The following is a 15,505-nucleotide window of genomic DNA, read 5'->3' as shown; positions in this document are numbered from 1 at the left end:
TGAAGTACAAGTACTTAAAATTCAAATGTAGACCGAATTAGTGTTGTCACACACTCAAACCATACAAATCGAGCAACCAACCAAAAAAAAAGAGAGAGAAAAAAACTTGGAAAACACCTAGTATGATTCGAAATCAAAAGATGCAACTTTATAAAAACCACGACATTTTAAAACCCTATGATGAATCAGTCTAGTTGAGCCTTCTGCAATTCTTCCTTATTTCACCATTGGATCCAGTCAAGGGCCTGATGTCACCCATCTTGATCATGGCAACTGCAAAATCGGACTTGAAGACGTCCATGTTCTTACTGTACGTTCTTACAATCGAATCAGTCGACCCTCCGTTGAACAACTGTTGGTCGGAGTGGAGGAGGCCACGACGGTTCAAAAGGCTGTTGAAATAGTTGTTGTCGAAGGTTGTCGGAGTCTGATCCAATGGTGCCAAATTGTTGTCTCCCACACCATTGGGTCTGGGGCAGTTCCCTTGTCTTGTTTTTGCTAGGGACCTATCCAAGTTGGTTTCGTTGTATATTCGAGCTCGAAAACTTGTGCATCTTGCTTGTCCAATTGTGTGAGAACCTGCACAAAAAAGTAATTGGTCCCTGTTGCCTATTAGACTATTCCATACATTAAATTCTTGCCACGAAAATTTGGGTTAACAATAAAAGACTTCATCTCACGTATTCATCAAATAATTTTTTACTACAAACATTCAGTATAACAATTTTGTATGTCTCAAATATTAATTTCCGATGTATGTTCTTCGGCCTCCGGCATACATGTTCGGGGTGTACTAAATATAAAATTATTGATTATGCGACATCCCAAGAGCTCAAATTTTTGGGGAGGAACATGAGCTTCTGCATGCATTTTTTAGTCGAAAAAAACAACAAACCAAACCTGATAGGGCAACCATGTCCTTGGTAGAAAGGCCAAGAGCATTGAATCTTGAAATAAGGGAATTGAGATTCGAAGTTGGAGGGGGAATGCTGTTATTTGCAGCTGCTTGACTTGCTGTTCTTGCATCTCTTCTGCCTAGTTTTACCCCCCAATTAGGCCCTCCTAACTGCATGCGCAATACAAATTAATTAATTTGAAATAGATCAAGCATTCAAAACATGCATGGAATGGCAAAAGCCAATGATAATACTCACTATGACAACGGAGTCGCGTGCAGCAATGGCTAAGGCATCGGCACAGGAGACGACACCGGGGCACACTTTCTCCACTGCAGACTTAATCTTGTCCACAACATCGAATCCACGGGCCGAATTCAAGTTCGGAACTGCCCTTTTTTCGCCTGTGAAAGACGATGTGTCGTCGAGGAGGACTGACGCATCACATCCCTGACAAAATATATATCGTGTGAGTTAAGTTCTAAGTCTACGTTAGTTTAGTGATTGTATTGAATGTTGCTGTGCACAACGTCGGATATTCAACAATGGCCTGAAAGAAGGTCAAAAGCATATTGTAATAACACTTTTTCACCTAGTTCTAAAAGACTATTTTTTCATTCTAGAAATTATAAAAAAATTTAATTGAGGCAAGAATCATGAAAAGATTTTGTTAGTTTAGGTAACAAAATTATATTTAAATTTTCTCTCAAAATCATCGTCCTGTAAGTTGGACCAAACCCAATAACGGACAAGTCAAAGGACCAAACAAATCATTTTCTACCTATGTATATAAAGCACGGGTAAGAAATTTAGAATGATATATATTGATAGCTTTTGCGGTAAAAAGTAATGATAAAGTGGTGGGGAACTTTACATTAACGAAGCAATCGTGGAAGAATAAGCGCAGAAGAGAAGCTCCCATTCGAGCTTCTCTTTGAATTGCCTTATGCACCACAGATTTCACAGTAGTGAAAAGCTGTGGACAAGATTTTGAGTAAAAATCTGCGGAAAGTTGAGCTGAAGAGTTTCCTATATTCAACAGAATCAACAAAACTAAAGCCAAATTAATGCCATGATTCTTGAAAAATACCGAAGTTAAAGCCATTGGAAATATATTTTCAGTATATACTAGCTATATATAATTTAGTGCTGAAACAAGAAAGGAAGTTTGTGGTGCAGATATTGGTGATGAAAGCTCAAGAATTTATAGACGATTAGTCGTGGGTTGAACTTTGAATACTCTTTCATTTTTAAATGAATATAGGCCAAAATTTTCCCTCCCAAACACGATTTTGTCAGTGTCGTTTTGAATTTTTCTTCCAGGTTTTTCTTGCTTTATTTGTATATAGTTGTATTTCACATGTGATAAAGTGAAAGTCATCAACGCACAAAGACATTTGTGAAGGAAATAGAAGAATAAGTAAACATTATCTAGGGAAAATTTTCGAATTCGCCATATAAGTTGTCATGTCCTATAACTTCTCAAAATTAAGTTTTAGCTTTTGTTGGTTTTTGATTCCTATTTCCCCCAAACACTGACATGACGTCGTAAAATACCGACGTGACACTAAAAATACTAGCATGACATCAGAAAATCGTTGTTATGTCTGACTTCATATGAATAGTATTCTAGCGAAATATGCTAATTACTAACAAAACAGCAAAGTTAGTTATTAAAATTCAACGTTGATAAGTTAGTAGACAGAAATAGAAAACAGGACAACTTAGATGATTAATTCACTGTTTTCCCTATTCTTTAAATGAGTTCTTTCTATGGTATAAGCTGCGGAAATTTTAGTAAGTATTTAACCACATGGATCACAAACATCTGATTAATATTTTTGAGAATACCAAACCTGAAAATATATTTGAAAAAAGAAATTAATCCATTGCGATGAGATCAAGAGACGCTAAATTAATTTTTCCAGGGAAGGAAAAGTAGTAAACAACCATATTTTCTAAAATAAAATATCATTCTATCTAGATTTCATCTACACATAGTGTTGGATTGAGGTTAATAGATGCAAAATGACATATCACAAAATCTCTAAGATTTTCCATGTGAAGCGCACGGCGAATTATACTGCACATTCATTTATCATGTCAGTAATATCCGATTCAGTATCAACACTTTTGACGAAAATCAGATTATAAGTAAGATCAACTTATGATCGATCATGAATCCGAGAACAAAAAGTCTATGTAGATCAATTTATAAAACCAATTCAGAATTTTTTTTGAGAGTATTTGTCGGAAAATAAATTTGAATTATACATGTAAAAATAATTCTTCAGTTATTGGCGAGGTAGGTTACCGAACCTTTTTCTTTTTTCTTTTTCTTTTTAATCACCGTACTTTTGGACTTCTTTGCATGGCGAATAATCATCTTTTGAAAGATGACCACGTAAAAGTTCTACATACTAAGTCTCTTTAACTTTTTATAATGATTAGGTAATATAGGTCAAATGAATAAAATCAGAGGTGAGATTTTCCTATGTTCTAGCTATTTTGTGACAGATTTTGTATCTTGAGACTTTCTGTTTTGGTATATATGATTAAAAAGAATGATTTTTATTAATTTTGTGTGTGGATTATACTTAAATTTGCACTAAATTTATTATAAAAACTTGATTTCTCGTTTCTGTGAATGAAATTGAATTTTTTGTACAAATTTTCTTTTAACGACGTGCAAACATACGCCGTTGATTTTCTTATCCACGACGTGCGGTGCGCGCTGTCGATTTTTGGATCCACGACGTGCGGTGCACGCTGTCGATGCTTGTATCCATGACGTATAATGCGAGCTGTAGATACCATTATTCGCAGCGTACGACGCGTGCTGTCGATTCTCGTATCCATGATGTGTAGGGCGTGCTGTCGATTCTTCTATACACGACGTGCGGTGCACGCCATCGACTCTTGTATCCTCGACGTGCGGTGCACGCTGTCAATACCATTATTCGCAGCAAGCATTGTCCGCTGTCAATACCTATGACTTTCAACAGCTTTTAACTGTGTAATGCGCGCTGCGGAAAGCCCATTTGCGCACTGCGACAAGTCATTTTTGTTGTAGTGATATAAAAATGAATATGTTAAAATTATCTTGAGTTTAAGTAATAGCAAATAATTGATGACTGTTAAGTTGTTTAGTTGGTTGTTTAGTTCCTTATAGGATATGTTGGAAATTTTAATAAAATTTAGAGTTTGAATGAAAGTTATGACTCATGAATGTGGGAGTGTCTTTTGGCTCTCCACATTCTCGAGTTGGTTGTGGCTCATTATTGTGGAGTGTATTTTGACTTTCCACATTCTTGAGTTACTTGAAGACCTTTGGTTCTTCATATTCTTGAGTTAATGGGAAGATTAATTGAGTTAATTAATCTTCCATGACTCTTGGTGTGCATTTTGGGGCTTATAAATAGTGGGTTCATTTCCTCATTTCAAGAACATGATGATAATCTTTTCTCTTTCAAGTATTCTCTTGCATTTCATATTGTTAGCTTTTCATTTGGCATCCGTTAAATCTCGGTGATAAAGTAAATGTACGTTTTCAGTTCGTCGTAGTAGTGTCTCGTGCTAAGTCACTGCTGGTTGTTCCGTTGTATCCTGGGAAACAGACGTCCAAGACGATCCTCGAAGCACATACAGGAGGGGACGAATCTGTTTTAAGGAAACTGTACATGCTACAGGCCTCGGTTTGGTTTTGTTTTCTTTTACACAATATTCATACTGTAAACATCACACTTGTTTCGATTATTGCTTTATCTCTACAAGTTCGTTTCTTCGCTACTGTTTTTAGCAATTTTATCTAACAGGATATCTCGATGGATGTCTGGGCATGTTGATGACATTTGTTCAAGACTACTGTCTGCTGCTACCATTTCAAATTAAACCGAACTCCTTAGATGGTTGAAAATCCAAGAACGATGTCGACAACAGAGGACAAGAAGAAAGCTAACATTAACAACGTGGCCAAGAAGATTATGTATAAGACAGTATATGAGGGTAAATTATCGGATAAATGAAAACAAGTAAGTTTTTAACCTCGTATTCAAGAATTTTAGTACATGTAAAACTTTTTTTTTTTTGTTTTTGAGATCTTAAATTGATGTAATTTAGTCGGGACATAGTTGTACGAGTACATCCAAAATTTATTTGAAACTTTACGAAAAACATTGGTTGAAGTCAAAAGAGTTCTAGGGAAAGAACTTTGAACATGTCATACTTAACAATTTTTTTTAATTAAATTAAAGATATATAGTTCCATTCAGATTAGAAGCTTTTAGTTCTTCATGACTCATGCACACATATGTATATAATATTATTTGTGCGTGTTGAAATTCTAAATTAGAATCAAGTATTTTCTCGTGTCGCATCAGCAATTAGATCAAAATATATAGCTGAAATAAAAAGTTAATGTATCAAAATCAAAATTTGAAAACTTAATTACCCAAAAACTCAAAATTTAGGAAGTTACCGAACCAAAAATTTTATTTTTCCTAATTATTAATAGCATCAGTTATTTATAAAATTTAAAAAAAAACTTCAACTTTTTATTAAATTATTTTATTGTGCATATATTATATTACATGCGTATGTGAACCCTATCGCAAAGCTGGTACCATTTCAAACCAGTGACTTTTCAAAAGCTTCTAAAAAAGGGGCATAATTTTCTTCTGTTTTGGTAAACTAGCTTTAAATTCATATTAAATATATACAATCTGATTACCGTTTGGTTCCAGCAGTCAAATTAAATCGGAATCGAAACTATAAATCTACTCTCGAATTTTAAACGTAACAATTTTAGTTTTATAAATCTAAATTACTTGACTAAATTATATTTGATCCATGCCTTAATTTTTTTAATTCGAAGAAATATTTTGTTCCAAAAAATATAAACAATTCATGGTCAAAATCGTTACAAATTGGAGACAAACTCTATATTCTCGAATGACTAGTTAAAATTGCAATGAGGACTATGTATATAAGAGAAACTAGTACAATATAATGTGTTTTAGCATATTAAATATTGTTCATGTATAGTAAATTTGCATGTAAATCAATATACTTTAAAGTAATTTATTATTTTTATTAAATTGATTAAATTGTTTTTAAATTTTTAATAAAACTTATTTTATTTTTACTTTGTGTTTTAATGATTTATTTGTTTTGTTGTTTTAGGGGTCATGAGATTATGCTAGAAATTAATATAAATATTATTAAATATGGGTACCGAATCATGGTAGAGCTATTTACTATTTATATTAAGAATATGTCTTTCATGAGAGGATCTCACGGATCTTTATTTGTGAGACGGATCAATCATTGTCTTATCACAATGATTTCAAATGTAAGAAAAAAAATTCTTTCAGATTTCAAATTAAAATTTAGGATCATCATTGTCTTATCACACGATGAAAATGTGTGAATGAGGTGGATCTATCAAACTAAAAGAAATGGAATTCACGATTGTTGAGCTAGCAAAAAATCTATTATCATCAAGTATGACTTTCTTATTATAATACAATCAATTTCGAGTGGTTATAGCAGGAAACCCTTTTGTATTAAATTAAATCTCTTTCACAACCATATGTTTTAAAAATTTAGTCGCGTCTACATCATTTGTAAAGGATTTTACGTATAATTTTTCAAAATAAAGTGTTTTAAATTATCGTTAGTGTAGAAGGTTGGTTGATTTTAATCCATCACTGCTTCCGAGGAGGATCAAATTAAACATGCCTACCAGATTGAGTTCATGTGTCACGTCCCGAGCCCGAGCCTGTGCATGCGTGACTGCATAATGAGCCTCTATAGCAACTACTGTGTATCTTTCTCGCTCTTCGAAAATGATTAACCCAAGTTGTTATACAAGTCTATTGTAGCCCGTTATAAATTCATTTTAAGTCTTCAATTTTTACCATGTAGGACAAGAGGTATCACATTCACCTCTCCTTCAGAACGCGACGTCCTGGTCGTGGCCTGACCCCTTGATCCACCATCGCTGAGAATATAGAGGTGACACTCCTACAAGTTCAAGAGATGGCTCCCGTAATGTAACACTTTGTCCCGCATGTTCAAGAGGTGGCTCTCATGCATGTAGCACTTTGCCCCACATAGCGCTTATTTCCCGGTGTTCCTTGATGTGACCGTCTCTGATATCATTCTGTCACACCCCGAGCCCAGGCCCGCGCCTGCGTCACTGCACAGTGAGCTCCTATAGTAACTATTTCTTATTCGTTCTCACTTTATGAAATTGATTAACTCAACTTACTATAGAAGTCTATTGTAGCCCATTATAAACCCATTTTAAATATTTAATTTTTATTATGTGGAACAAGAGGTATCACATCACGGATCCGATAATCGTTCCATGATAGTGGCTATCAAAAGATTGTAGCTAGGAGGGTGTTCAACAAGTTAATTATCCATCTCCTCTTTACTCGGTTCGATATCAAGGTGGCCTCATGCCTTATTCTTTTCTCTAAATATGGGTTATCGATCAACAATTTTTCCAGATTCCAGTGATCGAGTTGTTCGATATTTAGCTAGTTTTCTCCGTCCACTCAAACTGTGCATGTTGCTAGGCAATCTGGGCATTAATTAATGAGTATGTCTCTTGTGAGACGATCTCACGAATCTTTATCTATGAGACGGGTCAACCCTACGATATTCACAATAAAAAATAATACGCTTAGCATAAAAAGTAATATTTTTTAATGGATGACTCAAATAAGATATCTGTCTCACAAAATACAACCCGTGAGACCGTATCACATAAGTTTTTGTCTTAATTAATATTTAAGTTTCATCCATTTTGATACATATGTTTGCCTATCAGGAAACTAGCTACTGAAAACTAATAATCTTCTTGCACATGAATGAATAAATAATTACTTGTACCTACAAATTCTTGAATAACAGAAACAGTTTTCAAAATCCTTTTTTTCAAAGTAAAAAAAAAAAAATCACAATTTATAAATTTATTTTAATCTTTATATTATTGGGTTGGTCTAAAATTAATTAAACAATCTAATATTATTAATTGATAGGAATTATGATTTAAAAAATCACAACAAGCCTTACCCATTGGTATATATAAGTGCAATATCTCATGTTCATATGTCGTTACAAATAAAATTTTGTGCGGTTTTACTAGAAGAAAGTAAAATTATATATTATCTGAAAGACAAATTACGAAAGTATTTAAAATGTATTTACAAAATTTTTATTTATTTTTTGTTACAAGGGAGGGGTCACCCGCCATTGAACATTTATCATACTATGATTCTTCTCAAACAGTTTATTCTCATTTTGTTTTTTTCAATGATTTCATCTATGCCTGCTGGAGGGATTCGAATAGTTGTGTATCTTCGCTGGTACTTTAGTACTTCCGAAGCCAAATAATCAGCTGCCATGTTTTGTTACCTGTAGATATGGTTGATACTGACTTTTCGGTCTCTATTCAAGATGTTAATACGGGTAGAGATCAAAATTAAGCCATTTCTTCTTCAGCCATTTCTTCTTTTTCAGCCACTAAAAATTTTTTTTATTTGTTTTGACGATAATTCAAGATTGACACTAGAAATTTCTTAAATTTATATGTCCATTATTTTTTAAGTACAAATAAATAATAACAAAGATCAAAGTCCTAGATACTAAAAATATAATTATCCCAAATTTATTTTTATATTTTTTTAAAAAGAAAAAAAAAAATCAAATGAACTTGATTAGCTATGGGCAGCCCAATTTTCATTCATTTCCACCCCAATTTTCATTCAAAACCTAAAGCATCGTTTGCGTGAGGAACACAAAAGGGTGAAGACTATGGGGGATCAAATTGCTAGAGCCGAGGAATTTGAGAAGAAAGCCGAGAAGAAGCTCGGCGGCTGGGGCATTTTCAGCTCGAAACACGAAGACGCCGCGGATTTATTCGATAAAGCCGCTAATGCCTACAAGCTCGGGAAATCATGTAAAGTTTTTAGAAATTTATGATTCTAATTCATTTTCCTGTATTATCCGATCGGCCGATTGTGCTTGTTGCATCGGGCCCGATCTTATTTTGTCCTATTTCTGCTCTTAATTGATTGTGATATCGCGAATGTTGATAAAATATTGACCGTCTCTTGGTTATGAACTGGATTTGCGTCTAACTTTTAGGATTTTCCTGTTTTGTCTGTTTTTATTCTAGTTGATTTCTAAATTGGTGACGGATGAATACCCGATTGTTTCATTTAGTTTTTTTGGGTAATGAGCATCATTAGGTGGAGTTGAATTTATTAACTTCAGGTATTGAATAAATTTAGGAGAACTCTTCTTGTGAAGATAGGAAATGTATGAGTACCAGCTCCTCTTCAAAATATTTCCATTACCTTTAGTTTTGGGTGGTCCGTGTTGCTAATGTTGGAACATGTTTTTTTAATCAGGGGATCAGGCTGGTGCTGTGTATGTAAAGTTGGCTAATTGCTACTTGAAGGTGAGCTTTGTGTGTGGCTGGAAGGCCCCCTTTGACTACTTAAAAGTTAAAATCTCATACTTGTGTTTGTTATGCTTGTAGTTGGATAGCAAGCATGAGGCTGCTAATGCATATGCTGATGCCGCTCATTGCTACAAAAAGACTAATATAAAAGGTTTGCTTATTTTTCCTTTTATGTTGGCAGATTTAGTCATCGACATGTGAATTCGTTTTGTGCTTTGTAGTTATTTATATATTGGCATATAAATGTCTTTTCTGAAGTTTTGAAAGTGTGGATACTCGTTATGATAAATTTAGGTTTTGGTGTAAAGAAACAAACCTAAAGCCATTGCTGCAGATATGCACCTTTACTTGTTAGTTTCTTTCTTGTTTGTCTTCCTCCACTTGGTGCCATTTTATTTTCGACACGAAGAACCTGTTGTACATTTGTTAATGGAGAATAATTGACTTACAATTGTGAACCTGGTCATTTATGTTCATAAATTGCTCTGTTGTTGACCCTGCTTCTTTTTTCTCGTTAATTTCTCTCGATGTCATAAGAGTCATTTATATTCTGTCACTAATTCATCTCGGACACTTTTCAGAGTCAATATCATGCCTGCAGCAATCTGTTAATTTATTTCTGGATATTGGGAGGCTTAACATGTCGGCCAGATATTACAAGGTAAACATACTGTACCAGCAATCTAGTGATATCCAAAGTTGTTTCTTTTATTACATTTTTTTGTGATAATGGACATAAATTCCTCTCTCATCATCAAGTTCTGTTCTTTATCATTAGAAAATGATTTTTCTGCTTCGCGCAACATATCTCAACTATCGCATTGACTATTATGAAATATCAACCGTCACAATATCACATTTATCAAATATGGTCAAACTAAGATCGAAGTGATCGAAAAACTTGGATTGATACTTCTTCACTTCTCCAGGAAATAGCCGAGTTGTATGAGCAAGAAGAGAACTTGGAACAAGCTATTGTTTACTATGAGAGAGCCGCTGATCTCTTCCAAAGTGAAGAGGTGTCCACAGCTGCAAATCAGTGCAGGCAAAAAACTGCGGAATTTTCTGCGCGACTGGAACAGTTGAGTTTGCTTGCACTCTCTGTATATTCTCTTGTTACTCGAATGGGGGTGCTTTGATACATATATATTAGAACCACTGGCTTCAGTTATGCTTTTTTCTTCTTATTTGGGCTTCATAAAAATTCACTATTTTGGGTCATTGATAATTCTGTACATTTTCCTTTTTGATTGAATATGATTTTCCATGAATGGCTTTCATAAAGTTTTTAATATTATCCTTTGCATGCATGCATTTATATAGTATCCTTGAGCTATAAATGTGTGTACCTGCTGATTCAGATTGTCAATTATATTTCTCTTTGTATACCATATTAATGCAACTTTAATGGATATCCATCCTTGGCTTCTATCAAAATAAGGAGTTAACCAAATTTTGCATTTCCGCAATTGACACTCTTCTTATTTAACAGACCCATTTTACTATTTCTCAATCTCATCGTTGTCATCTCCATATTCTCATCATAATGACATCGCAAATATTTCTTTTCTGTAATACTTACTGGTGCTAAAGCAAACTGTTTCGATCGAGGCATAATTTAATACAGCTCTGTTTGGTATTCTATCGATAATCGTTATTACATGGAGATGGACAAAATATGTTGCTATTTTCATCCTTAATCAGTGCATTTCTGGTTGTGTGTCTGCTGTTTTCCACTCCATTTAATGAACCTTGTTTTGCGTAAATTATTGACGACTGTTGGACATGCAAGATGAAAAGGAACCCCACCCCAGGCACCATTTGATCATGCTCTTTCAGTCTGAAAGTTTGTTCAGGTGGAAGTAGACAAAATGATAATTGGTAACATTTTGCTCAGATATCAAAAGGCTATTGAGATTTATGAAGACATAGGACGGCAATCATTGAATAATAATTTGTTGAAGTATGGAGTTAAAGGGCACCTTCTTAATGCTGGCATTTGCCAGCTCTGCAAGGGTGATGTTGTTGCAATCAACAATGCATTAGAGCGATACCAGGTATATTTATTTCCAGGTACACAAACCCAACTCTCTGTTATATAATATGTGCTGATGATGTTAATCTGTTTTCTTTATTTTTAGGATTTGGATCCAACATTTTCTGGAACACGCGAGTACAGATTGCTGGCAGTATGTCATTTTATTTTATACTCTCTTCTCCATATCTTGATGGCTATATCCAATCCTTCTGTTAAATGGATTTTTCTCGTGTTAAAAAACTTTGGAAATCATTATGTTTCTTCTGTTTTTGTTATTGCTACTAGCATATAATTTATGCTTTGTTTTTCAGCATCTATCTGTTTTTTTAATGAGAAGTTCATGTAATTATGATTGCTATACATGATCACAGGATTTAGCGGCTGCGCTTGATGAAGAAGATGCTGAGAAGTTCACTGGTGCTATTAAGGAATTTGACAGCATGACTCGTTTGGTGAGTGAATTGTCTGTTGGTTATTTTTTAAACTTGATTTGGAGTCTTATATAGTGAATTGAACTTCTGCAACAAGCCTACCTTTGTCGATAATCTGATTCAAATTATTTCTCCATGAGGCATGACTTTATATTTTAAGGCATTGTTTGTAAATCAGTCATTTTTTAAACTTCGAGCCAGTTGTGTACATTGAATTAGATTTTTTTTTTATCATCCCTTACATTATGTTTAATTTTAACAGACTATGCATTAGGTTTCATGTGTCAATATGTGATATTATTTTAGTAAGAATGTGTAAGTTGTTTGTTAAACAAGAAATTAACCTTTGGTTTTATTTGATAGTCGTCTGGCCTTTAGACGCCACTGTGTTTTGTGATGAAGGTAGGCAAAAAAAGGTATGAAAGAAAAAAAATTAGATACCGCTTGCATAAAAATTTCGAGCTCATGGATTTGGGCTCGGGATAGTTTCATGCTTTAAGAAATTGAGAAGATATTTCTGGTAAAAATATCCAGGATGTAAATGTGCATATTGATCTGGTATTTTTGATAACCAATATTTTGAAATAAGCATTCAGTGTCAACTTAATGCCATGTGAAGGAAATACATTTCAGGAATTGAAATTTGTGCTCTCGAAAAAAAAGCTCCAGAACATTTGTTTGAAAAGCTTGTATTCTTTGGGATGTGTGCTGAACCATAATTTTTTTTATGGAATACGAGGAAATGATAAATATTATTATCATTAAAAATATTACTCTGCTGAAGCATCATTTGTAATGTTGGAGGTGCAGGTCGGTGAGGTTCTTCCCTTCATTTATCACTTTGTTGTAGAACCTAAAGTATGAATTCTCAAGCATTGAAATGCATACCAAAAATCCGTTTCACGTAGTATGATTATGGTGAACTCACTGGTCAATCTCTATAACTTTGTCTCTTTAAACTTGTCTACCACTTGGCTTGATATTTTATTGCATTGTTTGTAAACCAGTCATTTTCAAATTTATGGATCTGTATTACATTTCAACTTTTATCATCCAATGGAGAATTTACTTAAAACTACAGCTTTGACATACTTTGTTCATATAGGATGCATGGAAAACAACGCTTCTCCTCCGAGTGAAGGAAGCATTGAAGGCCAAAGAGCTAGAGGAAGATGACCTTACCTAAAGGGTCTTAATTCGCTCGGACGGCTTCTTCTTTCGACATTGTTTTCTTTGCTGTGTATTATTATGCCTTCATTACTCTTGAATTGCTTCGAGTATTGTACGACTTGATGACTTCTTAATTGCGCAGAACGCTCTTGATTGTCTCCTAGACTTGTGTGATTTGACACTATATATGGTGGTTTGTGAGACTTCACATTGTTTCAATTTATGTTCTATTGTTTAGCTGAATTGCTACTTTCTTTAAAAAATAATTTGGTATATTTATCAAGGTTTTATAAAAGCGCGACAAATACCGAAATATACCGTCAAACTTTAAGCTATATAAGTTTACACAAAAACTCCTGTGAGACGGTCTCATTGATCAATTTCGTAGGTCGAATCTTTTATTTGGTCATGTATGAAAAAATATTATTTTTTATACTAAGAGTATTATTTTTATTATGAATATCGGTAGAGTTGATCTGTCTCATCTCACAAGAGATATGCTCTATAAACTTGAGTTTATTTTGGGCGAGATTTAACATGAAAAAACACTGTGATAATGAAATCTATTTCCTGTACATATGTCATGATTCCTTACTTGGACAGGTTAAAAAAAACATACACAAAAGGTTTGGGTAGGTTTTGTTTAGGTGCTTTAGGGATTTTTGTTTAAAAATTGTATATTTTCAAAATTTATTTATTTGAAATTTATAATTTAACTTTTATTAAAAAATTAAAATTAACTAAAAAATTTGCATCACTTTCTTGCTCTTTTTTCGCATTTAATGTGGTCGAACCAAGGTTGATCGCTTTTTCACGCTTTTGCTCATATCAAATGTATTCTTCGTGTTTCGCTCTTACTCGTGGTTTTTTACACTTTTCAAAACATTGATATTTATATATTTGAAAAATATTCATTTAAGTATACATGAAAAAAAATATTTCACTTATTTCAATTAAAATTAACATAAAAATATATAGACGCCAGATAACCAAATTAAAATTAGACTATCAAGAACAGACTTGATACTATGAAAAATCGCGAGAATAAATATTTTGGACATATTTTGGTTTCATTGAATTTCGTGATATCATATCGAGATAAATAAAATTTGTGGGGATATCTTTAGTTTGAAAACGTTAAAATAAGATCTTATTTTAATAAATGAGTTGATCCATTTTTCAGTGGCCACAAACTTTTTTAATAAACTAACTTTTCTTATTTTGGATTTTCATCCCACTAATTTTTCAAAGTTTGATTTAGTGTATTACCTTTGATTTTTATTTTTTGTGATTTCACCATAATATTACTGTGACAGTGAAAAATACTGATGTGACGTCATAAAATACTGACATAACTAGGGGTGATATACTGTATCATACCGTACCGAAAATCATATACCGTATACTGTACCGAAAATTACGGTACATATAACTAGCATATCGATAATATCGAAATTGTACGGTATACTAAGATTTCGGTACGGTATCAGTATATATCATTTTATACCGAAAAAAACCTTACATTTTAAAATTTTTATAAATTTATTGTTTTAAAATATTATATATTTTAAATTTTTGTATATATTTTTCGGTATTTCGATATTCCGGTATATATCTAAATTTTCAAATTGTATACCGTTATCGTACCGAAAAATCCGGTATTGTTACCGTACCGTACCGAAATCTTTGGTATACCAAAAATTCGGTAAATTCGGCATTTTTTCGGTACGGTAATGTCGGTATGCCGAAAATTCGATATTTTTTCCCACGTCTGACTTGTCTAATTTTACATTAACAATTGGATCAAGATAGCCAAACAATGAAATTTGGTGTATTAAAACCAAAATTTTAAAACTTAATAAACCAAAGCTCGAAATCAGAGTTAGTGGACCATTTTTTTCCCAATAACTTATAAGTTGTCAAAAAGTTTTTTATATATATATAACATCTTTCATTATTTACAGCATCCTCTAAAAATATTAAACATCCGCTATGAATTTTAGCTTTGGAGAGATCATCAAAATAGAGTTTCTAAAAGTTGAAATAATATATTCTAAAAAAAATGTTAAAATAATATAACGCAAAATTGCACTTGTTAAAGTTGAAGAAACTTATGATACCAGGTGTATGCTTCGGTTTAAGTTATACCTATTGCCCTTACTTTCTTTCTGTTGATTTATCTATATGGATGAATTTTTTATATTTATGGGTAAAACTCATTAATTGTGGTGTTATGTATATTCTTCATTAGATGTATCAATAATAAATGGAAGATTAATTTAAAATTGAGATTGTTAAGATTGAGACTTAGACATAACTTAATCTCAAAAGCTAGTTCAAGGGAAGGATGTAAGTTTATACATGCCACTCTCAATGACTTAATCCGGCTGATTTGAGATATCTAACACTCCCTCTCACGCTCAAGAATGAACAAATGGAGTATGAAATTTATAAGAGATTATCAGGTGACTCATAGAGCTGTCAAACACATAAC

At 33.2% G+C, this 15,505-nt stretch overlaps 2 protein-coding genes across 2 annotated transcripts; one reads left to right on the top strand and one right to left on the bottom strand.

The window, feature by feature from the left end:
• LOC142524303 (peroxidase 4) lies at positions 1-2,095 on the bottom strand. Its single transcript, XM_075628226.1, has 4 exons — positions 1,771-2,095; positions 1,155-1,346; positions 901-1,066; positions 1-579 (listed from the first exon to the last, which is right to left on the bottom strand). Exons 1-4 carry the CDS (start codon positions 1,999-2,001, stop codon positions 191-193), a joined length of 978 nt encoding a protein of 325 aa, XP_075484341.1. The 5' UTR covers positions 2,002-2,095; the 3' UTR covers positions 1-190.
• Positions 2,096-8,637: 6,542 nt separating this feature from the next.
• LOC142524304 (alpha-soluble NSF attachment protein-like) lies at positions 8,638-13,254 on the top strand. Its single transcript, XM_075628228.1, has 9 exons — positions 8,638-8,865; positions 9,320-9,369; positions 9,451-9,523; positions 9,954-10,033; positions 10,302-10,453; positions 11,270-11,429; positions 11,514-11,561; positions 11,782-11,862; positions 12,947-13,254. Exons 1-9 carry the CDS (start codon positions 8,721-8,723, stop codon positions 13,025-13,027), a joined length of 870 nt encoding a protein of 289 aa, XP_075484343.1. The 5' UTR covers positions 8,638-8,720; the 3' UTR covers positions 13,028-13,254.
• Positions 13,255-15,505: the final 2,251 nt, after the last annotated feature.

Source organism: Primulina tabacum, chromosome 14 (assembly GCF_025594145.1).
Source record: "Primulina tabacum isolate GXHZ01 chromosome 14, ASM2559414v2, whole genome shotgun sequence".
Taxonomy (NCBI): Eukaryota; Viridiplantae; Streptophyta; class Magnoliopsida; order Lamiales; family Gesneriaceae; genus Primulina; species Primulina tabacum.
The sequence above is the reverse complement of the archived record's forward strand: the minus strand, read 5'-3'. Positions and strand labels throughout refer to the sequence as shown.

Coding starts and splice junctions, on each gene's coding strand:
- LOC142524303 (XM_075628226.1), bottom strand. CDS start 2,001: ATGGCTTTAACTTCGGTATTTTTCAAGAATCATGGCATTAATTTGGCT. Junction 1,067..1,154: donor CACGCGACTCCGTTGTCATA/GTGAGTATTATC, acceptor TTGCGCATGCAG/TTAGGAGGGCCTAATTGGGG. Junction 580..900: donor GGACATGGTTGCCCTATCAG/GTTTGGTTTGTT, acceptor TTTTTTGTGCAG/GTTCTCACACAATTGGACAA.
- LOC142524304 (XM_075628228.1), top strand. CDS start 8,721: ATGGGGGATCAAATTGCTAGAGCCGAGGAATTTGAGAAGAAAGCCGAG. Junction 8,866..9,319: donor CTACAAGCTCGGGAAATCAT/GTAAAGTTTTTA, acceptor TTTTTTAATCAG/GGGATCAGGCTGGTGCTGTG. Junction 9,370..9,450: donor TGGCTAATTGCTACTTGAAG/GTGAGCTTTGTG, acceptor TTATGCTTGTAG/TTGGATAGCAAGCATGAGGC.